The sequence below is a fragment of the Microcaecilia unicolor genome, chromosome 3 (assembly GCF_901765095.1).
Source record: "Microcaecilia unicolor chromosome 3, aMicUni1.1, whole genome shotgun sequence".
NCBI classification, from domain to species: Eukaryota; Metazoa; Chordata; class Amphibia; order Gymnophiona; family Siphonopidae; genus Microcaecilia; species Microcaecilia unicolor.
This window is the reverse complement of record NC_044033.1, coordinates 57,066,581-57,084,506: the sequence shown is the minus strand read 5'-3', so window position 1 is coordinate 57,084,506 and position 17,926 is coordinate 57,066,581. Positions and strand designations below refer to the sequence as shown.

Sequence of the window (17,926 nt, the reverse complement as noted above, 5' to 3'; positions counted from 1 at the left end):
GCCTAATGATTAGCCCAGTGGCCAAGCCAGGTCACAAGTACCTTGCAGAAACTCAGATCGTGGCAACATTCCATGCTACCAATTCCAGGGCAAGCAGTTGCTCCCTCTTGTCTACCTCAATAGCAGACTATTGATTTTTCCTTCAGGAACTTGTCCAAACCTTTTTTAAGCCCAGATACAATAACTGCTGTTACTACATTCTCCGGCAAAGAGTTCCAGAGCTTAACTGTTCATTGAATGAAAAAATATTTCCTCCTATTTGTTTTAAAAATATTTCCATGTAACTTACTTGAGTGTCCCCTAGTCTTTGTATTTTTGGAATGAGTAAAAAATCAATTTACTTCTTCTCGTTTTACACCACTCATGATTTTGTAGACCTCAATCATATCTCCCCTCATCTGTCTCTTTTCCAAGCTGAGGTGCCCTAACCTCTTTAGCCTTTCCTCATATGAGAGAAGTTCCATGCCCTTTATCATTTTGGTCGCTCTTTTTTGAACCTTTTCTAATTCCGCTATATCTTTTTTGAGATACAGCGATCAGAACTGAATGCAATACTCAAGTAGAGGTCTCTTATCGAAGATTTTGTACAGATGCTCCCTTTATATCTGACAGTCTTATCCAAACCATCAGTCCTGGAAACTTGCTGGTTTAAATTAGCTTCCAAATACTGCAACTTAGAGGTCGTTTTGAATGAAATGGTTCTAAAACAGGAGCATACCTGTTGTAATCTTTCCAGGGCTGTCCATAATGCATCCATTGTCACTATCTGCAGTTTCACCAGTGATTGGAGAAAAATTGCAGAGGCAGGAATATTTCCATCCATGCCAACTGTTCCAGCAGATGTTTCTTCAGAGTGTCTCTACACTCTGCCACCAGTTTGCTGCAGTTGCTTACCCCCCCCCCCCCCCCAGCATCATTCCTTCCGCCAGAGTTACAGCTGTATCAGTTCTGTCCAGGATCTGAGATGCAGTGGCATACCAAGGTGGGGACGCGCGCCTGCTCCTCCGAGTTCGCTAAACTTCGTTCGTTCGCTGCAGCTCCCTCTGCCCCGGAACAGGTTACTTCCTGTTCCGGGGCAGAGGGAGCTGCAGCGAACGAACGAAGTTTAGCGAACTTGGAGGAGCAGGCACGCGCCGCGGCACCCGCCCCCCCCCCCAAGCGGCGTGCACCCGGGGGGGGGGTGTCATTTCGCCGGGGGGGGGGGAGGTGTCATCTAGTGGGGGGGGGACGCATCGGTGCTCCGCCCCTGGGTGCCATCCAGGCCAGGAACGCCACTGCTGAGATGTCTGCACCACCAACTCGGAAGTAACTCCTGGTTCCTCATCAGACCGTGCTGATGATTCTCGCAGTATTCTCAGAAGAGGGGGGTGTGCTCGAGCTCAGCAAATCTTCGCTGTTGAAGTTGGTCTCCTTCCTGAGGTCAACAGCCAGTCCATCCAAAGTAGAGCTCCTGTGATGTTGTCACATGCTTTCTTGAATTTAAATAATCATCATCTCCACCTCATCCCTAGCCCTAGTGTGTAAAGTCCACATGGGCATCTTTTTATCCTGGGCGATGTGCAGCCAGTACGTATTCTTCCTTTGCTGTCCGGCCATAGTTCAATTATTGTGTTGCCTTGCTGAGATTAAGTATAGATGTTATACAGTGGGGTCACCACATGAAGATACTAAGAAATACATGAAAAGAAAAGTTTATTCTCTGTCCCTCAGAAATGCACAGCAGTCCATCAGCAGTTGCTGTTGCTGAATTTTTGCTGCACTCCCTTTTGACTTCTGAGAATCTCTCTGTGAGAGGATAATTATATTACTTCAGCAGCCAGTATCTCATTGTGTCTGAATATTGTATAGATCTTAATGATCTTGGAAAAGAGGATGTATAAACATGAACTGTAAAGTGAATAACTACAATCTGTGTACTGAAATTTTATTTTTAACTACATAACTATCAGTTTCTGTTGAAACTAAAGTTCCTTGACTCCCATTGCATTAAAGCTCCAGAAGGAGTGTGAAGTGCAGTCATTTGATTTTCAGTTACTGAAAGCCTTTGATCTTGCAGGTCTGGTCTAAATTTACTACTCTGAAATGTCTTTGTTCTCTCAGACCTGTTGATGTACAATCTTTATTACTGGGGAGCCAGTTGGTAAAACTTGCTTTCCTGCACCCAAGCCCAGTGAAATTTACCTAAGAAGCATCTGACACCAATAGATCAGGAGACTCCCTGGGATCCCAGTGTGTGAGGAAAAAGGAAACCACAATCATCCTCAACCAAAAAGAAGACAAAAGTGCAAGAAATCAAACACCTGCCTAACAGTACCCAAACTATCACCTCACTGCCATATCCAGGTTACCCCCGGCACACCCTTTGGAACCATAGGCCTGATGATTTCCAGATCAGTTACTAAAAAATCCTCAGTGATCCTTAGTGATTCTGTGAACAGAATGTAGACATCCTAGGAAGAAATGAAACCACTGTCTAAATTATGCCCAACAGATTTCAACATGCAACACCAACCTAGGCCAGGGAGATGGGGTGGAGGGGTAGCAGTCCTGACTTGGCACTGTCAAACTGTGCAGACTTGCCATCTCTCAAATAAATTAATTAGAATCCATTTTCATCCAGTTAGAAGAGAAGAAGCCAGTCTGGCTGCTCATGGTATACAGAGCACCTCGTAACAACACATAATATGTGCAATAACTCCCTCACCATATTACAGAGGTGACCTTGAGTTTCCCTAGGCTGGTGATCATGGGAGATATTGAAACCCTAGATACCATCACAGCTGTTTCTCTGGACACAATGTCAGTACTAGGATCCACACATGTAATCAATTCTCCAACCCATGAAAAGAGTCATATACTAGACTTGCAGGCTTATTTTCGAAAGAGAAGGGCGCCCATCTTTCGACACAAATCAGGAGATGGGCGTCCTTCTCCCAGGGTTGCCCAAATCGGCATAATCGAAAGCTGATTTTGGGCGTTGTCAACTGCTTTCCGTCGCGGGGACGACCAAAGTTCACGGGGGCATGTTGGAAGCATAGCAAAGGCAGGACTGGGATGTGCTTAACACATGGGTGTCCTCGGCTGATAATGGAAAAAAGAAGGACTTCCCTGACGAACACTTGGCCAACTTTACTTGGTCCTTTTTTTTTTTTTTTTTTTACCGACCAAGCCACAAAAAGGTGCCCCAACTGACCAGATGACCATCGGAGGGAATGGGGGATGACTTCCCCGTACTCCCCCAGTGGTCACCAAACCCCTCCCACACAAAAATATATAAAAAACATTTTTTTGCCAGCCTCTATGCCAACCTCAAATGTCATACCCAGCTCCATGGCAGCAGTATGCAGGTCCCTGAAGCAGTTTTAGTGGATGCAGTGCACTTCAGGTAGGCAGACCCAGACCCGTTACACTTGTGGTGGTAAATGGAAGCCCTTCAAAACCCACTGTACTCACATGTAGGTGCCCCCCTTCATCACTAAGGGCTATGGTAGTGGTGTATAGTTGTGGGTAGGGGGGATTTGGGGGGCTCAGCACACAAGGTGTAAGGGAGCAATTTGTGAAGTCCACTTAGTGCCCCCTAGGGTGCCCGGTTGGTGTCCTGGCATGTGAGGGGGACCAGTGCACTACAAATGCTGGTTCCTCCCACGACCAAATGCCTTGGATTTGGCCGGGTTTGAGATGGCCGCCATTAGTTTTCATTATCGGCAAAAACCAATGGCGGCCATCTCTAACGCCGGCGATCTCTAAGAGCAGGTCAAATGTTGAGATTTGGCTGGCCCCAACTGTATTATCGAAAAGAAAAATGGCCGGCCATCTTGTTATGATAATACAGTCGGGTACGCCGCTTGACGGGGCCGGCATTAGAAATGGCCGCCCTTATAGATGGCCGGCCACGTTCGATTATGCCTCTCTGTTACTCCCAAATCTAACCACATCTCATCAAGGATATCACACGATGTGACACCACCCATCATCGAGCCTCCTCTAGAGGAGCTGCCACACTCTGGAATGCATACTTTGAAAGGCTTTGTTCAACCCAAGACTATCTCTTGTTCTGATAGCAGGTGAAAGCTTGGCTCTTCTGTCAAGCCTTTACGGGAAGAAGCAACTAACTTGTCAGTCTTACATGCACAAGGACTAACACCAGCTGCACCATACTGAGGCAGGACTTGCTTATCCATTCCTACCCTAGCTGAGATCATATTCATGCACCTTTGTATTTCACATGCAACTTTCTGTAATGCCCTTATTCTCTATCTAATTCCTGTTACTCTATCTTATCTGTCTATTTGTTTCACCTCTACTTACACCCTATGTTGTCTTTTAGGATGTTTTGTTGTGTAATATGTTGACATTGTGACTAGCATACTGTACCATGATGTGTACTGTTATTTTAATGTTTTTATGCTGAAATTGTCTATTACCTATATCCAGATTGTTCCTGCTGTACACTGCTTTGGTTAAATTTCTTTAAAAAGGTGATAATTAAACCCTAATAAGAAAGTTTCTGCATGGCCATGAGGTCATTTACAAGAATCAGTGTATGCCAAGACTGTACATTCCCTGAGCTAAAGGAGGAGTGGGTCTCAGATATATACTGACTGAGCTACAGGTCTCCAGGCTTACTTAACTGTGTCATCAGATCCAAATATGCAAAAGATGTTGAAATATGAAAGTAAATGACCAGAATCCATATCCATTATTAAACTTGGACAAGCATTCCAACAAGGAATAAGTAAGAATCCACCAGTATTCATAGAGAAGAAAGCAAAAAAAATTGTGAAAAAGAAACTCTTCAAAAAATAAGATCAGCAAATGAGGAAAAATAAGTGGCTAATGTATAAGTACAATGGGAAATACAAAGTGTTCCTCAAACCATTCATTGATCAAAACTGGACACATGAATGTTAAGGAAAGCATGAGCTTGCTGTCTGTCAAAATTTTGTAGACGCACCTCCCCACTCTTGATTTCACACTATTATGTCCTGACACACCGGTAGATCTGCAAAACTGCACCTCCCCACTCTTGATTTCACACTATTGTGTCCTGACACACCGGTAGATCTGCAAAACTGCTGACCTTTTGAGGTATGGTGCCCAGGATGTGGCACTGCCAAGCTGAAAATTGAGAAGGACTTAGTTGATCCACTTCCTCATGCAAATATGTAATTCTATCAGTGGCCTAAAAACCAAGGTTGCATTGACCCAATTCTTGCTACTGTCCAAACTCTCCAGCTATTAGATCTGGGAATGTTCCTTTTTGGTACAATCCCTGTTTTAAGATAAATAACAAAGAGGGGCATAATCGAACGGGGCGCCCAAGTTTTCCTGAGGGCGTCCTTGCAGGACGTCCCCGCGAAGGGGTGGGGAAACCCGTATTATTGAAACAAGATGGGTGTCCATCTTTTGTTTCGATAATACAGTCGGGGACGCCCAAATCTCAGCATTTAGGTCGACCTTAGAGATGGTCAACATAAATGTTGAGATGGTCGACCTTAGAGATGGTCGTCCCCGGTTTTCGGTGATAATGGAAACCGAGGACGCCCATCTCAAAAACGACCAAATCCAACTCATTTGGTCGTGGGAGGAGCCAGCATTCGTAGTGCACTGGTCCCCCTGACATGCCAGGACACCAACTGCACGGAAAAAGCCCTTCGCTTGCTGATCCCTTAGCGATTCGGAAAGGAACGGGCATCCATGAAGGAATTTACATGCAAATGAGCTGCTTGCTGTTAGCTCATTTGCACACGATTTCCTTCCTAAGGAGGGGAAGCCAGTGCAGAGCAGCCAAGCGTTATGCGTGGCTGCGCTGCGCATTCCAAAGACTACTTTATATACACAGACAAGCTGTGTGTATAATAGCCATCTACAACCTTAAAAAAACACAAGTCCAGGTGAAAACGTCCAAGTGCTTGGCAGGGACGTCTTTTTTTTTTTTTTTTTTGAGTATGGGTGAAGGACGTCCAAGTGTTAGGTGCCATCGCTATGCCTCCGTCCCTGCGATGGGCAGTTGAGGATGTCCAAAATGTGGATGTTTCTGTGAGAAGGACATCCATGCCTTTGCTATGCCTCCAATGCCCCCTTTATTTATTTATTTATTTGGATTTTGGATCACAAGTAGCAGTAGTGGGATTTGAACTGGCCACTTCTGGATTGTAAGGCCAATGCTCTAACCACTAGGCCACTCCTCCACTCCCTTGAAATTTGGCCGTCCCTGTGTGTGGGGGGGGAGGGGCAGTTCAACGTCCAAAATGTTTGAAAGAAGGACGTCCATGCCTTCACTATGCCTCCGCTGACACACACACACCTCCCTCCCACCAGGGGCCTGCATACTGCTGCAATGGACCTGAGTATGATATTTGAGGCTGGCAAAAAAAAGTTTTTAATGTTATTTTTTTTCAGGGTGGGAGAGGTTTAGTCACCACTGGGGGAGTCAGGGGAGGTTATCCCCGATTCCTTCTGGTGGTCATCTGGTCAGTTCAGGCACCTTTTTGAGGCTTGGTCGTAAGAAAAAATGGACCAGTAAAGTCGGCCAAGTGCTCATCAGGGATGCCCTTCTTTTTTCCATTATCGGTCAAGGACGCCCATCTGTTAAGCACACCCTAGTCCCGCCTTCGCTACGCCTCCGACATGCCCCCGTGAACTTTGGTCGTCCCCGTGACGGAAAGCAGTTGGGGACACCCAAAATCGGCTTTCGATTATGCTGATTTGGGCGACCCTGGGAGAAGGACGCCCATCTCCTGATTTGTGTTGAAAGATGGGTGCCCTTCTCTTTCGAAAATAAGCCTGAAAGTGATCCATTGGCTGCTGTGGCAACTGAGAGGGGTGTGGGCCATAGGCCAGTTGGTAGAGCAAAACAAGTTCCTAGAGTTTAATGCACTGGTCAATATTCTCCACAGTCAGTACTTTAAATAGATTCATTTACAGCATTTTATTACATAGTCCACACTTGATTGTAATTCCGCACCTTGTACCTGAGGCAGGCAGTGGAGATTCTTTGCAAGTTAATCAATGCTACAAGGTATTGAGGAAACAGTTCTTTAGGATGAACCTTAGTTTGGTTGACATATGGGAAAAGGATGCAGAGGGGGATGGTATATCTATAAAGTTGGGAGTATTATAATGTGCAGCACAGAATATGCAAAGAATTCTCCTGCTCCGCAGAATGCGCAGAATTCTACACGTTGCTGACATTGGATCTCTCTTCTCCCCTCCCCAGCAGAGATCATACGGCAGGAGGAGGAGGAGGACGCGAACTGGTGCACATCAGGTCACTTCCGCCTCCTCTGCCAGCTTAGACTAGACTGTTTATGTGAACTGTGGTGGTCCATGAGTTTAACATAATCTCTATTTTTCCTGATTCAAAGAGCAGTATAGACTTCGACCAAGATAGATTGCAAGAAGTCAATATCTGTTAGCACTACCAAAAGGCACAAAAAGACTTAATACATATGATTTATCAGTACCCTATGATGCAAAACTTTTAGGAGATATCTAGTCGGATTTCAAACATAAACATATGCTTCTTATTTCTGTCAAAATCAATATTCAGATTGCTGTCTTTGCTGTCTTTAGATCATTGGCAATCACCAATGTCTTACATATTATTAGATGAGTTACTTGCATTGATTTTAGAAATGATCCTAAGTGAAAAAATACTGACTTGCTAAATAACATTGGAGGTGGCAGAATATATATTTAATCTGTAAATATGAGTTGAAGGCTGCTGAGAACACAAACAGACATATTAAGATTAATGTGATTTGGCAGCCAGTTCAGGAGTATTTGGATGCTAAAGCCATTACTTAATAACAGTTTCACAGACGCTACAGATTTCATAATTGCTCACATTGAATGTTACCTATATGCTATATGTGTTGAGCAGGGCCAGAATAACACTATACTGGGCCCTATGTAAATATAAATTAATGGGCCTCCTACCATGTCCCCCTTCCCCCCTATATTTAATTCTTTTCTCACCACCACTACCCTCCCCTCCCAACAAATTTCACCTCCAGAGCTCAGGGAAAAGTGCAGAGCCTAGATGAGGCAGTAGTAATAGTCTTATAAGTAACTAGACTAGGCAATCACTTGCTTTGAATGGAGTGGTTTAATGGTTAGAACTAGAAAGCTGCAAAGTTATGAGTTCCAGGAGAGAAATTGTGGGCCAGTCCTGGATTTTTGACAACTCTGTCCTGGTATATTATTGGACCTGAAGTGCTGATTTCAATTAGTATTATCAGTGACTACAAATAGAATATTGAACTGGGATGTAAGTTCAAAAACAGGACTGGCCAAAATGTTTCCCTCTTGGAGCCGGGTAGCTTGGTGACTCTGGAACAGTTGAGTTGCACAACACTCTCCTTGCCTCTGATACAAACCAAAGATGCCAAGAGTGGATTGCCCAAAGTCAAAGAAGAGATTTATGGGTAATATAACTTTACAAAGGTGTGTATATAAAAAAAAAAAAAAAAGCTTCAAAAATGGAAGGAGCAAAATACAATATGTAGTTTTCTATGGTGCTTCTGAAAAGATAGAGACAGAGTGGAAGCATTGTTAGGACAGTGTTCAAATTTTGTTCAAGTAATTTGATAGCTAGGTACATTCTCTTGGCTGAAAATTTGCCTTCACTTTAGTATGTGCACACGTACATTTGACCAGTAGACTTCCCTGCTGCAGCCCAAATTTTCAAAGAGAAGCTCTATTTATATGAGACTGATCCCACCAGAGACACAGAAACATACACAAGTGCATGCACTCCCTAGCTCTCTTTTCTAGTGCTGTCCTGCTGCTTGGGTGTTTATTCAGGCAGTGTCCCCCCCCCCCCCCCCCGGCAAAGTCTGCCCATCATCATGTAAAGTTCTGGCATTTGCTACCAGTTCTTTTCCTAAGCCTGCAGCAGACACCTCACACTTTCTGCTTAAGTTCCTGCACTTTTTCAAGAATCCCTGTCCCTCAGAGTACTCATTGCTTCCACTGGTTTTCTCTAAGGCTCTGCACAGTTTCCTTCACAGCCCTTGCAGCTACAGGTCAGCCAGCCCCTCCTTCCTGTGACTACAGCAGCAGCCTTGCCCTTGACTGGATCCTACCACAGTCTCTGCACTGGCAATCCTAGTTTTCTGACTGCTGAGCGCATCTGACAGGGCCCCCCCTAAACTTATAGGCCCTAGGCACATGCCTTTATGTAGTTCTGGCTTTATAAAATTAATAAAGCGTGCAAACTGGAAACTTTGTAAACATTGCAAAATTGCTGTACTGGATAAACACTTGGATCATCACTCTAAGAGAATTATGGAGAATGAAGAGGTTAAGATCACCTGGGACATCCCCATTCTGACCATTAAAATACTGGATGCAAGGAAACCAGACATAGTGATACTGATCATAGAGGTGTCAGTCCCAAGCAATTACTTTGTGAATTGCATAGAGAAAGAAAAGATCCGAAAGTACCAACAAATGCAGTCAGCGACCAAGAAAATATGGCAATAAGATACAGAAATATTTCCTATTATTATGGATACCACAGGCTTGATTAGATCTGGTTAGATGCTAAATAAGAAGCTATCTTTAGCACAGTACAGGTACTACAGTGAGCGTTAGCAGCAAATTTGAGAGACTGAGATCATAGTCCACATACCTAAGTTGCATTATTGTCATGGTATGTGCAACACTAGCCCATTTGGAGATATTGCCCCCTTCACAAAACAAAGGAGACCCTAGGGCAGGAGCCCTACACACAGTGGTGGCCCTACCATTAGGCCAACTGAGGCTGGACCTCAGACATCACTCTTTTTATAAGGGTGGCATGTTTCCCCCCCTTCCTTCCTCAGCTCCCCCTCCCCTGCCTGCCTACCTTTTTTTTGTTCTTCAAAAGTTGGTGGTGGCCGCAATCCCCATACGCTGCCCTGCCAGCAGCACCGGCATTTCCTCTGTACTGTGAACCGCCTCTCTGACATAACTTCCTGTTTCCTCAGAGGTGGGCTGCAGTACAGAGAAGATGCTAGTGCCGGCAGCAGGGCAGCGTTTGAGGATCGGCGCTGCCACCCCCAACTTTTAAAAACAACAACAAAAAAAGAAGGTAGGCTCAGGGAAGGGGGTTGAGGAAGAAAGGGGGGGAGATGCCAGACTGCTGCCGGGTAGGGGGGAATTGGCAGAGTGCTGGAAAGATGTTGGACTTTTGGGGAGGGGGGTTGCGCCATCTCATCCCTGCCTTGGGCCACCCTTGCCTATACACATACAACTTCTGTGGGGAAAACATGCACCACATTCTCTCAATCCACCACCAGACTACTACTGTCTCTGTCTTATATAATGTCAGTCTGACAGTTACTATTACAGCCATCCCAGGGAGGGGGATGCTATAATCAGATAGTATACACCTGCTCTGTACCCTGACTTGGTATGATCCTTGATGCAGGAACATACAGGACCAGTGAAGGTCCTGCAAGGATTCTTACACAAGCATGGAGGAAATATGAGGTTTTAGATTTTACTCTTGGATATGCTGGATGATTTCCTGATCTTGGATTCAGGTACTGCATTCTCATTGTTCAGGAAGAAACACTTAAGAGAGTTGAGGCCACAGTAAGAGGAAGGATCAACAGAGGGGTGCTCAGTTAGTGTAAGGGTATAGCAGAGTGCTAAATACATGAGAATTGCCCTATGTATTTGGAGAACGCATGCATTTTATATTAACATCAATAAACACAAGTATGCTCAAATATTTTGCTTATTTGTGAGTTAAATTCCTGTATGTGCTGTATTTCATTTAATAGATGTGGATTTTTGTGTTCTCTTTTTTTTCTAGAGAACCTAGTAAGACAGGATCCCTACTTCAGTAAACCACATAGATCACACCTGAATCCTCCATTCCACTATCAGGGCAGGAGACACCAAAGGAGAGGGTCACATTCTTCTGGATTTCGGTCCCAGCATTTTGGTAACTATATCATAGAGCTAATAATTATCATTAAATTCCCAGTTCCGTGGTCAACCTCCAATGGGTCTCTAAGCAATATAAAACTCTTCACCCTGTCATATAAAAGAGAGAATAATCTGCCTCTGTCTACCTGTGTTCTCTTGTTTTAGTCCATTTATGTCATTCCTAAGCTAGAACTAATCCTCCAGTACATGTCTCATATTAGCCATTGTCTCATTCATTCACTTGCTTTCTCATTCTTGGTCTACTTCCACTGAGATTTGAACCACTGTATGCACCAAGAACGTGCACGCTAAAAACTTTTTAGTATTTGTCCCTGGACCCCATTTGGTTAGTCTTTGTACACCAAATCATCCTTGCATTTGTCGTACTTGTCCCCATTTAAATCCATGGGGCAATCTATTTTACATGTAAGAGTAGAGATTGCTATCCATTTTCAGTCAAACCTGCTTGATACTTGCTGGCAGATATCTGCAAAAGGGGCAACAGCACTACAAGACATCAGAGAATGTCACACAAATACTCCATGTTGCTAGAAGAGGGGCAAAGGGCACTTACAGTGGCAGGAAGACTACCACAAGCCACAATCAGAAGTGCAATGTGGCACAAAGAGTGGAATGAACACCTCAAAAGAGTGGAAAAGTGCAAATCAGCACCAAAATTGATGGGAGAATACAGAGGCAATTTGAGAGGAGTACAACGGCACCAACATTGGCAGGAAGACTCCAAGGCATTGGCAAAGTAGTAAAATGGCAACATCGCCGTCCAGATAACACCATGTTAGCTTGAATAGGTTAAAGCACCAATACCACTGGCTGGAAGACATAGAATCACCAGAAGAGCGCCAGTATGGCACCCAGATTTGTTGGATGACCTTACAACACCTGAAGAGTGCCAACATAACACTAAGACAGATTAGAAAGCCATAAATCACTACAGGAGGGCCAGTGCAGCAGCTAGAAGATTGCCTGGACTCATGCAGTCTGGGAGTGGAGTGAGGTCAGCTACGTTGTGTGCCTGTAAGTTAGAGTTCTAGCACTCAGGACTTTTTGTCCCACCATAGAAACCTGTGGTGAAGATCCCCTGGGCTGGAGAAAGACTTGATGGACTGTTTGAAATTAGATCTGAGGCAATATAGATACAGAGAAGAAGATGCTTGTGATGAAGGTTCCAAAAGTAGTGGCAATAGGTCAAAGGGGAACCAGCAGCTTTGGCTACAAAAGCCCAGAACACCTGAGCCTGACAAACACAGAGGATATGGAAGGGAGCTACAGCATTGGCTGTAGAGCCCAGAACACTGGAGGAAGGGCCAGCATAGCAGCAAGATAGTCCAAGCAAGCCCAGACAGCAGGAGGCACCTATTTGTGAGTCTTAGGTAGTTTAGGAGTAAAATATCATCTTTATGCTGATGATATACTGGGGGGGGGGTGGTTCCTATTGAAAAACTAATATCTGACTCGCTTGCTTTTTTATCTTTGGCAAGCAAGTTTTGTTTAAATTAGGGTTGGGCACCGATTAAGAATTTTAATCGCAATTGATAAATTCTAATTGTGCGATTAGTCATGGCATGCATTTTGGACACGTGCTTCAATTTTTTTTTTTAATGTTGGCCCAAACATACTTTTGAACAGATTCTCAGCCTGGCTGATTATCTTTTACAACATGCTATCCTTTACAACATGCTGTTCAATTAAGGGTGGACAACACCTCCAGGCCTCCCCCAAAATCCAATACCTGCTACGCCTCTGGAAGAAACGATGTGGAACGCCACTCCTGTCTTTTGACTCCTACTCATTTGTAAATTGTCTCTTTACATAATTAATATCTGAACCCAAATTGTAATTTTTTACATTATTATAATCAAACCAGTTGTTTAAAAATTCCCACAGTGCAGAAGTAAGTGCCAGGCAGAGAGTGGCCCATCCAGCTCTTACTAGTAAAGATGGAACAGAAACATTAGACTAGACTTGATTAGTGGTGAAAGCTGCATGCATTTTTGTCCCTTTCCTGGTGTGATTTAATTCTGCATAATGCCTACAATGAACTTTTCAGGTATGATCTTGCTATCTTAACTAAAAGCCTCTTAATTTTTTTTTTTTTTTTTTGCTATGTTCTATCAATTTCTACTGGGTTGTAAGCTCCAGTGAGTAGCAACTGTCCATTACGGACTTGGTTTTATAACAGGATGCCTATATGAGAAGCTCAAAAAAGTGCCTCTTCTAAGCCTGTTTAAAAAGTAACATAGGCGCCTTTATGTGTTTATAAAATAGGATCTCAGATCCAACCCCAATATTGCACAAATTTACACCTGCTCCTAAACAAGGTGTAATTTTTGCATGTATGTTATGTGCATATATGTGTATTTTATAAAATAGTGCACATAGATTCCAACCCTGCCTGTGCTTTGGCCATGCTATACCCTGGAAATACCTGCACATGGATCGCTTAAAGTAGAGGTACACTTTCTATGCAGATCCTTTTATGAGTATGTTGTTGCAGTTTTATAAAAGCTCATTTGCACATGTAAAGCAAGCCTTATAAGTAGAAAATGCTTTATAACACTCCCCCCTCCCCCCTCCATACTCACACATATGTCTGTACAGGGCTCTGTACATCTGGTATATGCTACTCAAATCATGATAGTAATGATGGACCATCAGCCTCTAACTATCTCTTTATTTCCAAGTTTTTGGCAGCCTTGCACATGGAAAGCTAATTGTGATGCAGATGGCTAGCATACTGGCATTAATGGTAACAGCTTTCTCCTGGTTTCCTCAAGAGTCAGGGCCTCAGGGCTCACTGGATAGAAGTATCCTTTTGTTAATTTAAATATAACAAATTTAGACTACAGCAAGAAATGCCAGAGACTTATAACAACTCCAAGCAAAAGTAAAGCTACTACTACTATTTAACATTTCTATAAAGCTCCATAGTTCTTCACAGTTCTGTAGTTAAGAAGCTTTTTGTGGAGGGGGGTAGAGTAGTGGTAATTCTGTTTGTATTTGGATGAAGGATAAATACATTTTTTTTGGTCCTTTTTTTAGGTAGAGGTCACAGTGGAAGAAGATTCCAGCCCACTTCCCGGTAAATATATAAACTATACTTTCTTGAGCTATGTATTATGGCTGTCATGTAAGTCCATTCCAGTCTGTAGAAACAGGAGCTAACAAACAAGTTGGGGGAGATAATTTTTACTTGGATAACGTGATACAGCTGTGACTAGCTTTTGAGAACTCTGTTCTTTTCATCAGGAAACCTAACTCTGCCTTTCTTTATGATTGGTTCAATGTAGCCTCATGGAATGTGGGACGACAGTTGGCTATCACAACGGGTAAGAGCCCAGACATGCCAAGTCACATGCATCTGGCATGCAACACATGCAATCGAGCCCCTTCTCCAGCTCACGGATTTGTGGAGAACAAAGCTTGTCCTGCCAGCATTTCCCAACCCAGCACTATTCAGCGTTTGGAAAGTGCAGTACCCATTCATGCACAATCTTTTTAAAGACCTTTCAAACATTGTTCCTCTTGGCTACATTTTTCTTACCCATACTGAACTTAAGTCATCAGACTCCTGAAGCAGGCACTTCAATGCCGAAACACTGTGCCGTGTCGAGTCTTTTTTGTTTTACAGCAATCAAGTTTGATTGTTTATTCCAACACCTGTCAAGCTTTCTTCCTTTTCCCACTTCTTGGTTTGTTGCTACTACCCCTTGGGACTTGTTTCTATTCAGTTACCTTTGAGCAAGAACTTTCCTGATAGATGACAGACTTCAATCGCTGCAGACTCTCACTTTCACAATTTCTCACATGCACTCCACTTCAGCCAGCATTATCCTACAACTTCTGGGCCACATGGCAGTGACAGTTTATGTAGTTCTGATGGCCAGAATGCACATGTCATATTCAGATGCACTTGAAGATGCATTGAAATCAGCTTTCAGCAAAAGAATACTAATAACAAAACATAGTTTGACTTTCCTTACATCACTGGCTACAACATGTAGACCTCTGCGGAGATTGTCGCTTCCAATTCTAACCCAACAACAGACGCATCCAGCTTGGTTTGAGGGGCCCATTTTCATCACTGGAAAATACAAGGGCTCTGGAGCCCTTACAGACTGATTTTGCATATCAACCTTCTAGAGCTCAGAGTTGTTTTCAGTGCACCAAACCTTCTCGCTTTGGATTTGTTCCACAGTTATCAACAGAGAGCCAGGTAGCCATGTTTTACATAAACAAACATGCAGTTTGAGAAGCTCAGAAAATCTGGAATCTTGCAATTCAACTAAATGTTACTCTACAGGCAGCATACTACCAGGTCATCAAAACCGAATTACAGTAGCAAATTAAATCCCCACAATTGTATCCTAGTTCTCACTATCTATCCACATTTCTATTCCGCACAATCCTATGTTCTTAGCAGGTTACAGAATTAGCATACATAATCATTAAAAGCACATCCCTAGACAACAAAATCTCAAAACAGCAAAAAATCATTAATAACAGTGATTGATTCATAATAGCCATTTATCAACCCTTTTAACCCTCTTTTACCTCCTGCTTTGCCAAATGCTTTTAAAAATAAGAATGCCTTTGCTGTCATTACAGTTATTGTTTGCATTTTGCACATTTCAAGTGGCAAACTGTTCCACAATTTAGGTCCTGCAATTTGAAAAGTAGTAGCATGAAGGCCTAACAAATTCACCAATCAAAAACTTGGGGCATCCAATAAATCCGTATTCTGGACCTTAAAGAACATGTGGGTTTATAAATGTTAAGAGTGGATGAAAGCAGAGACGGAACTGCATTATTTAATGCTTTAAAAATCAGTATAAGAACCTTATATTCAGTCCTAAACAATTGGCAGCCAGTGCAAAGATGCCAATGCAGGTGTAATATGTTTATTTCTAACTTTTCCTGTTAGCAATTATGCCACTGAATTTTGGGCAACCTGCAGTTCTTGTAGCATATAGGCTGGTAGCCTAAACAATAAAGCATTATAGTAAATGAATATTTTTCTGGGTAATTTCCAGTCCTCGAGACACCCCCAGACTAGCTGAAGATATCTTGAACACAGGAAATTCCCAAGGCTGCTTTTAATGTATTTACCTCGTTCATCTGAACTCCTCAATTACCAGAGTTGTATAGTAGCTCTGAAGTAACCAAGAACACAGACTAAATATAGTTAGAAGTATAAGAAGGTATGTTTTATTGCTCAGGCATCAAGTCTGCAGATATAATTTACAGAACACTATTTGTCATGAGAAGTACCATTCAATTGGTTATAGGAATATAATATCCCAGCTGCACATAGGTGCTTTCTGTGCTAATGTGATATATTTTACCACTCAAAGGTATTCATGGGAAAGCAAGTGGGTAATTTGCCAATTCTGATGCTCTACGATGGTTTCCCATGGAGAGAGAGCAGTAGCCGCCCCTCTCTGGTTTGAAGCAGGAAGTACACTCATTTTATAGGTCCATTCAGGATACGGGTAATATGACAGTAATCACATCTGATTGGATCTATGTTAATGTCTTGGTTAACACTGATTGGCCATGCTAATGAGTAGCTTCAAAATCTCGCAAACATGTTTTTCATCTTTTAGATTCAACCACAAACTTTTGCAAGACACTGCACCTGGCCGTTGTTTACCAGTTACTGGCTGACCACCATATTGCTACATCTTCCTGAGGAGCCATTTTGTACTGTTTTCACTAACACATTTGTGGCCACCATGTTGCTAAACAATGTTACTCTGTCCGTTAGACCCCAGCCCTTGTGGTTTTCTTTTGTTCTCTGCAGTGTTCCAACACTGGAGTTCAAGTCAGAGTCACAGGCCTATAAGTTTTTTATCTCATTTTGGAGCCTGAACCAAAGTCAGGCATGGGACCAAGGCTCATAGCTGTAGCACTATTATACATAATCAAAATGGGGAAAAATAATAGTTTGACCATAATTGTGATGCAGATGGCTAGCATACTGGCATTAATGGCAACAGCTTTCTCCTGGTTTCCTCAAGAGTCAGGGCCTCAGGGCTCTCTGGATAGAATTATCCTTTTGTTAATTTAAATATAACAAATTTAGACTACAGCAAGAAATGCCAGAGACTTATAACAACTCCAAGCAAAAGTTAAGAAGCTTTTTGTTGAGGGGGGTAGAGTAGTGGTGATTCTGTTTGTATTTGGATGAAGGATAAATACATTTTTTGGTCCTTTTTTTAGGTAGAGGTCATAGTGGAAGAAGATTCCAGCCCACTTCCCGGTAAATATATAAACTATACTTTCTTGAGCAATGTATTATGGCTGTCATGTAAGTCCATTCCAATCTGTAGAAACAGGAGCTAACAAACAAGTTGGGGGAGATAATTTTTACTTGGATAACTTGATACAGCTGTGACTAGCTTTTGAGAACTCTGTTCTTTTCATCAGGAAACCTAACTCTGCCTTTCTTTATGATTGGTTCAATGTAGCCTCATGGAATGTGGGACGACAGTTGGCTATCACAACGGTTAAGAGCCCAGACATGCCAAGTCACATGCATCTGGCATGCAACACATGCAGTCAAGCCCCTTCTCCAGCTCACGGATTTGTGGAGAACAAAGCTTGTCCTGCCAGCATTTCCCAACCCAACACTATTCAGCGTTTGGAAAGTGCAGAAAAGAGAAAAAGTATGGAAAGGGTAGGGGGGGGCTGGAGAGTACAGATCAAAGTAGAAAACATGCATAGGCCATAAAATACATCTAGGGAAGTGCTTATCGCTGTACAATGCCAAAATATGATACAAGTGGTAGCCATTTCTCCCGATATGCAGCAAAGCGAGAAGATGTCTTTGCAAGGTGTGATTCGTATTTGTAGATTTGGAGCACTAAGTTCCACCATTCCTGGTAGGTGACTTGGTGCAAGGATTTCCAATGCGAGAAAATTACCTTCAATGCTAAAGATACCATGGTGCTAACAAGAGATCCTTCACTAGAAGTCAGCAAAC

The 17,926-nt window shown here is 43.0% G+C and overlaps 1 protein-coding gene across 3 annotated transcripts in view; it reads left to right on the top strand.

The window, feature by feature from the left end:
• The window catches only part of FAM120B (family with sequence similarity 120B), a 213,801-nt gene that overhangs the window by 184,829 nt on the left and 11,046 nt on the right, over positions 1 to 17,926 (top strand). Inside the window, exons 9-11 of one of the 3 annotated variants that reach the window (XM_030195956.1) lie at positions 10,808 to 10,939; positions 13,984 to 14,023; positions 17,164 to 17,203. In XM_030195956.1, the coding sequence (XP_030051816.1) occupies positions 10,808 to 10,939; positions 13,984 to 14,023; positions 17,164 to 17,167 (176 nt within the window). In that variant the 3' untranslated portion in view covers positions 17,168 to 17,203. Of the gene's footprint in view, positions 1 to 10,807; positions 10,940 to 13,983; positions 14,024 to 14,231; positions 16,187 to 17,163; positions 17,204 to 17,926 lie in introns of those variants that run through there. The other 2 variants (XM_030195954.1, XM_030195955.1) reach the window with 2 other exon arrangements.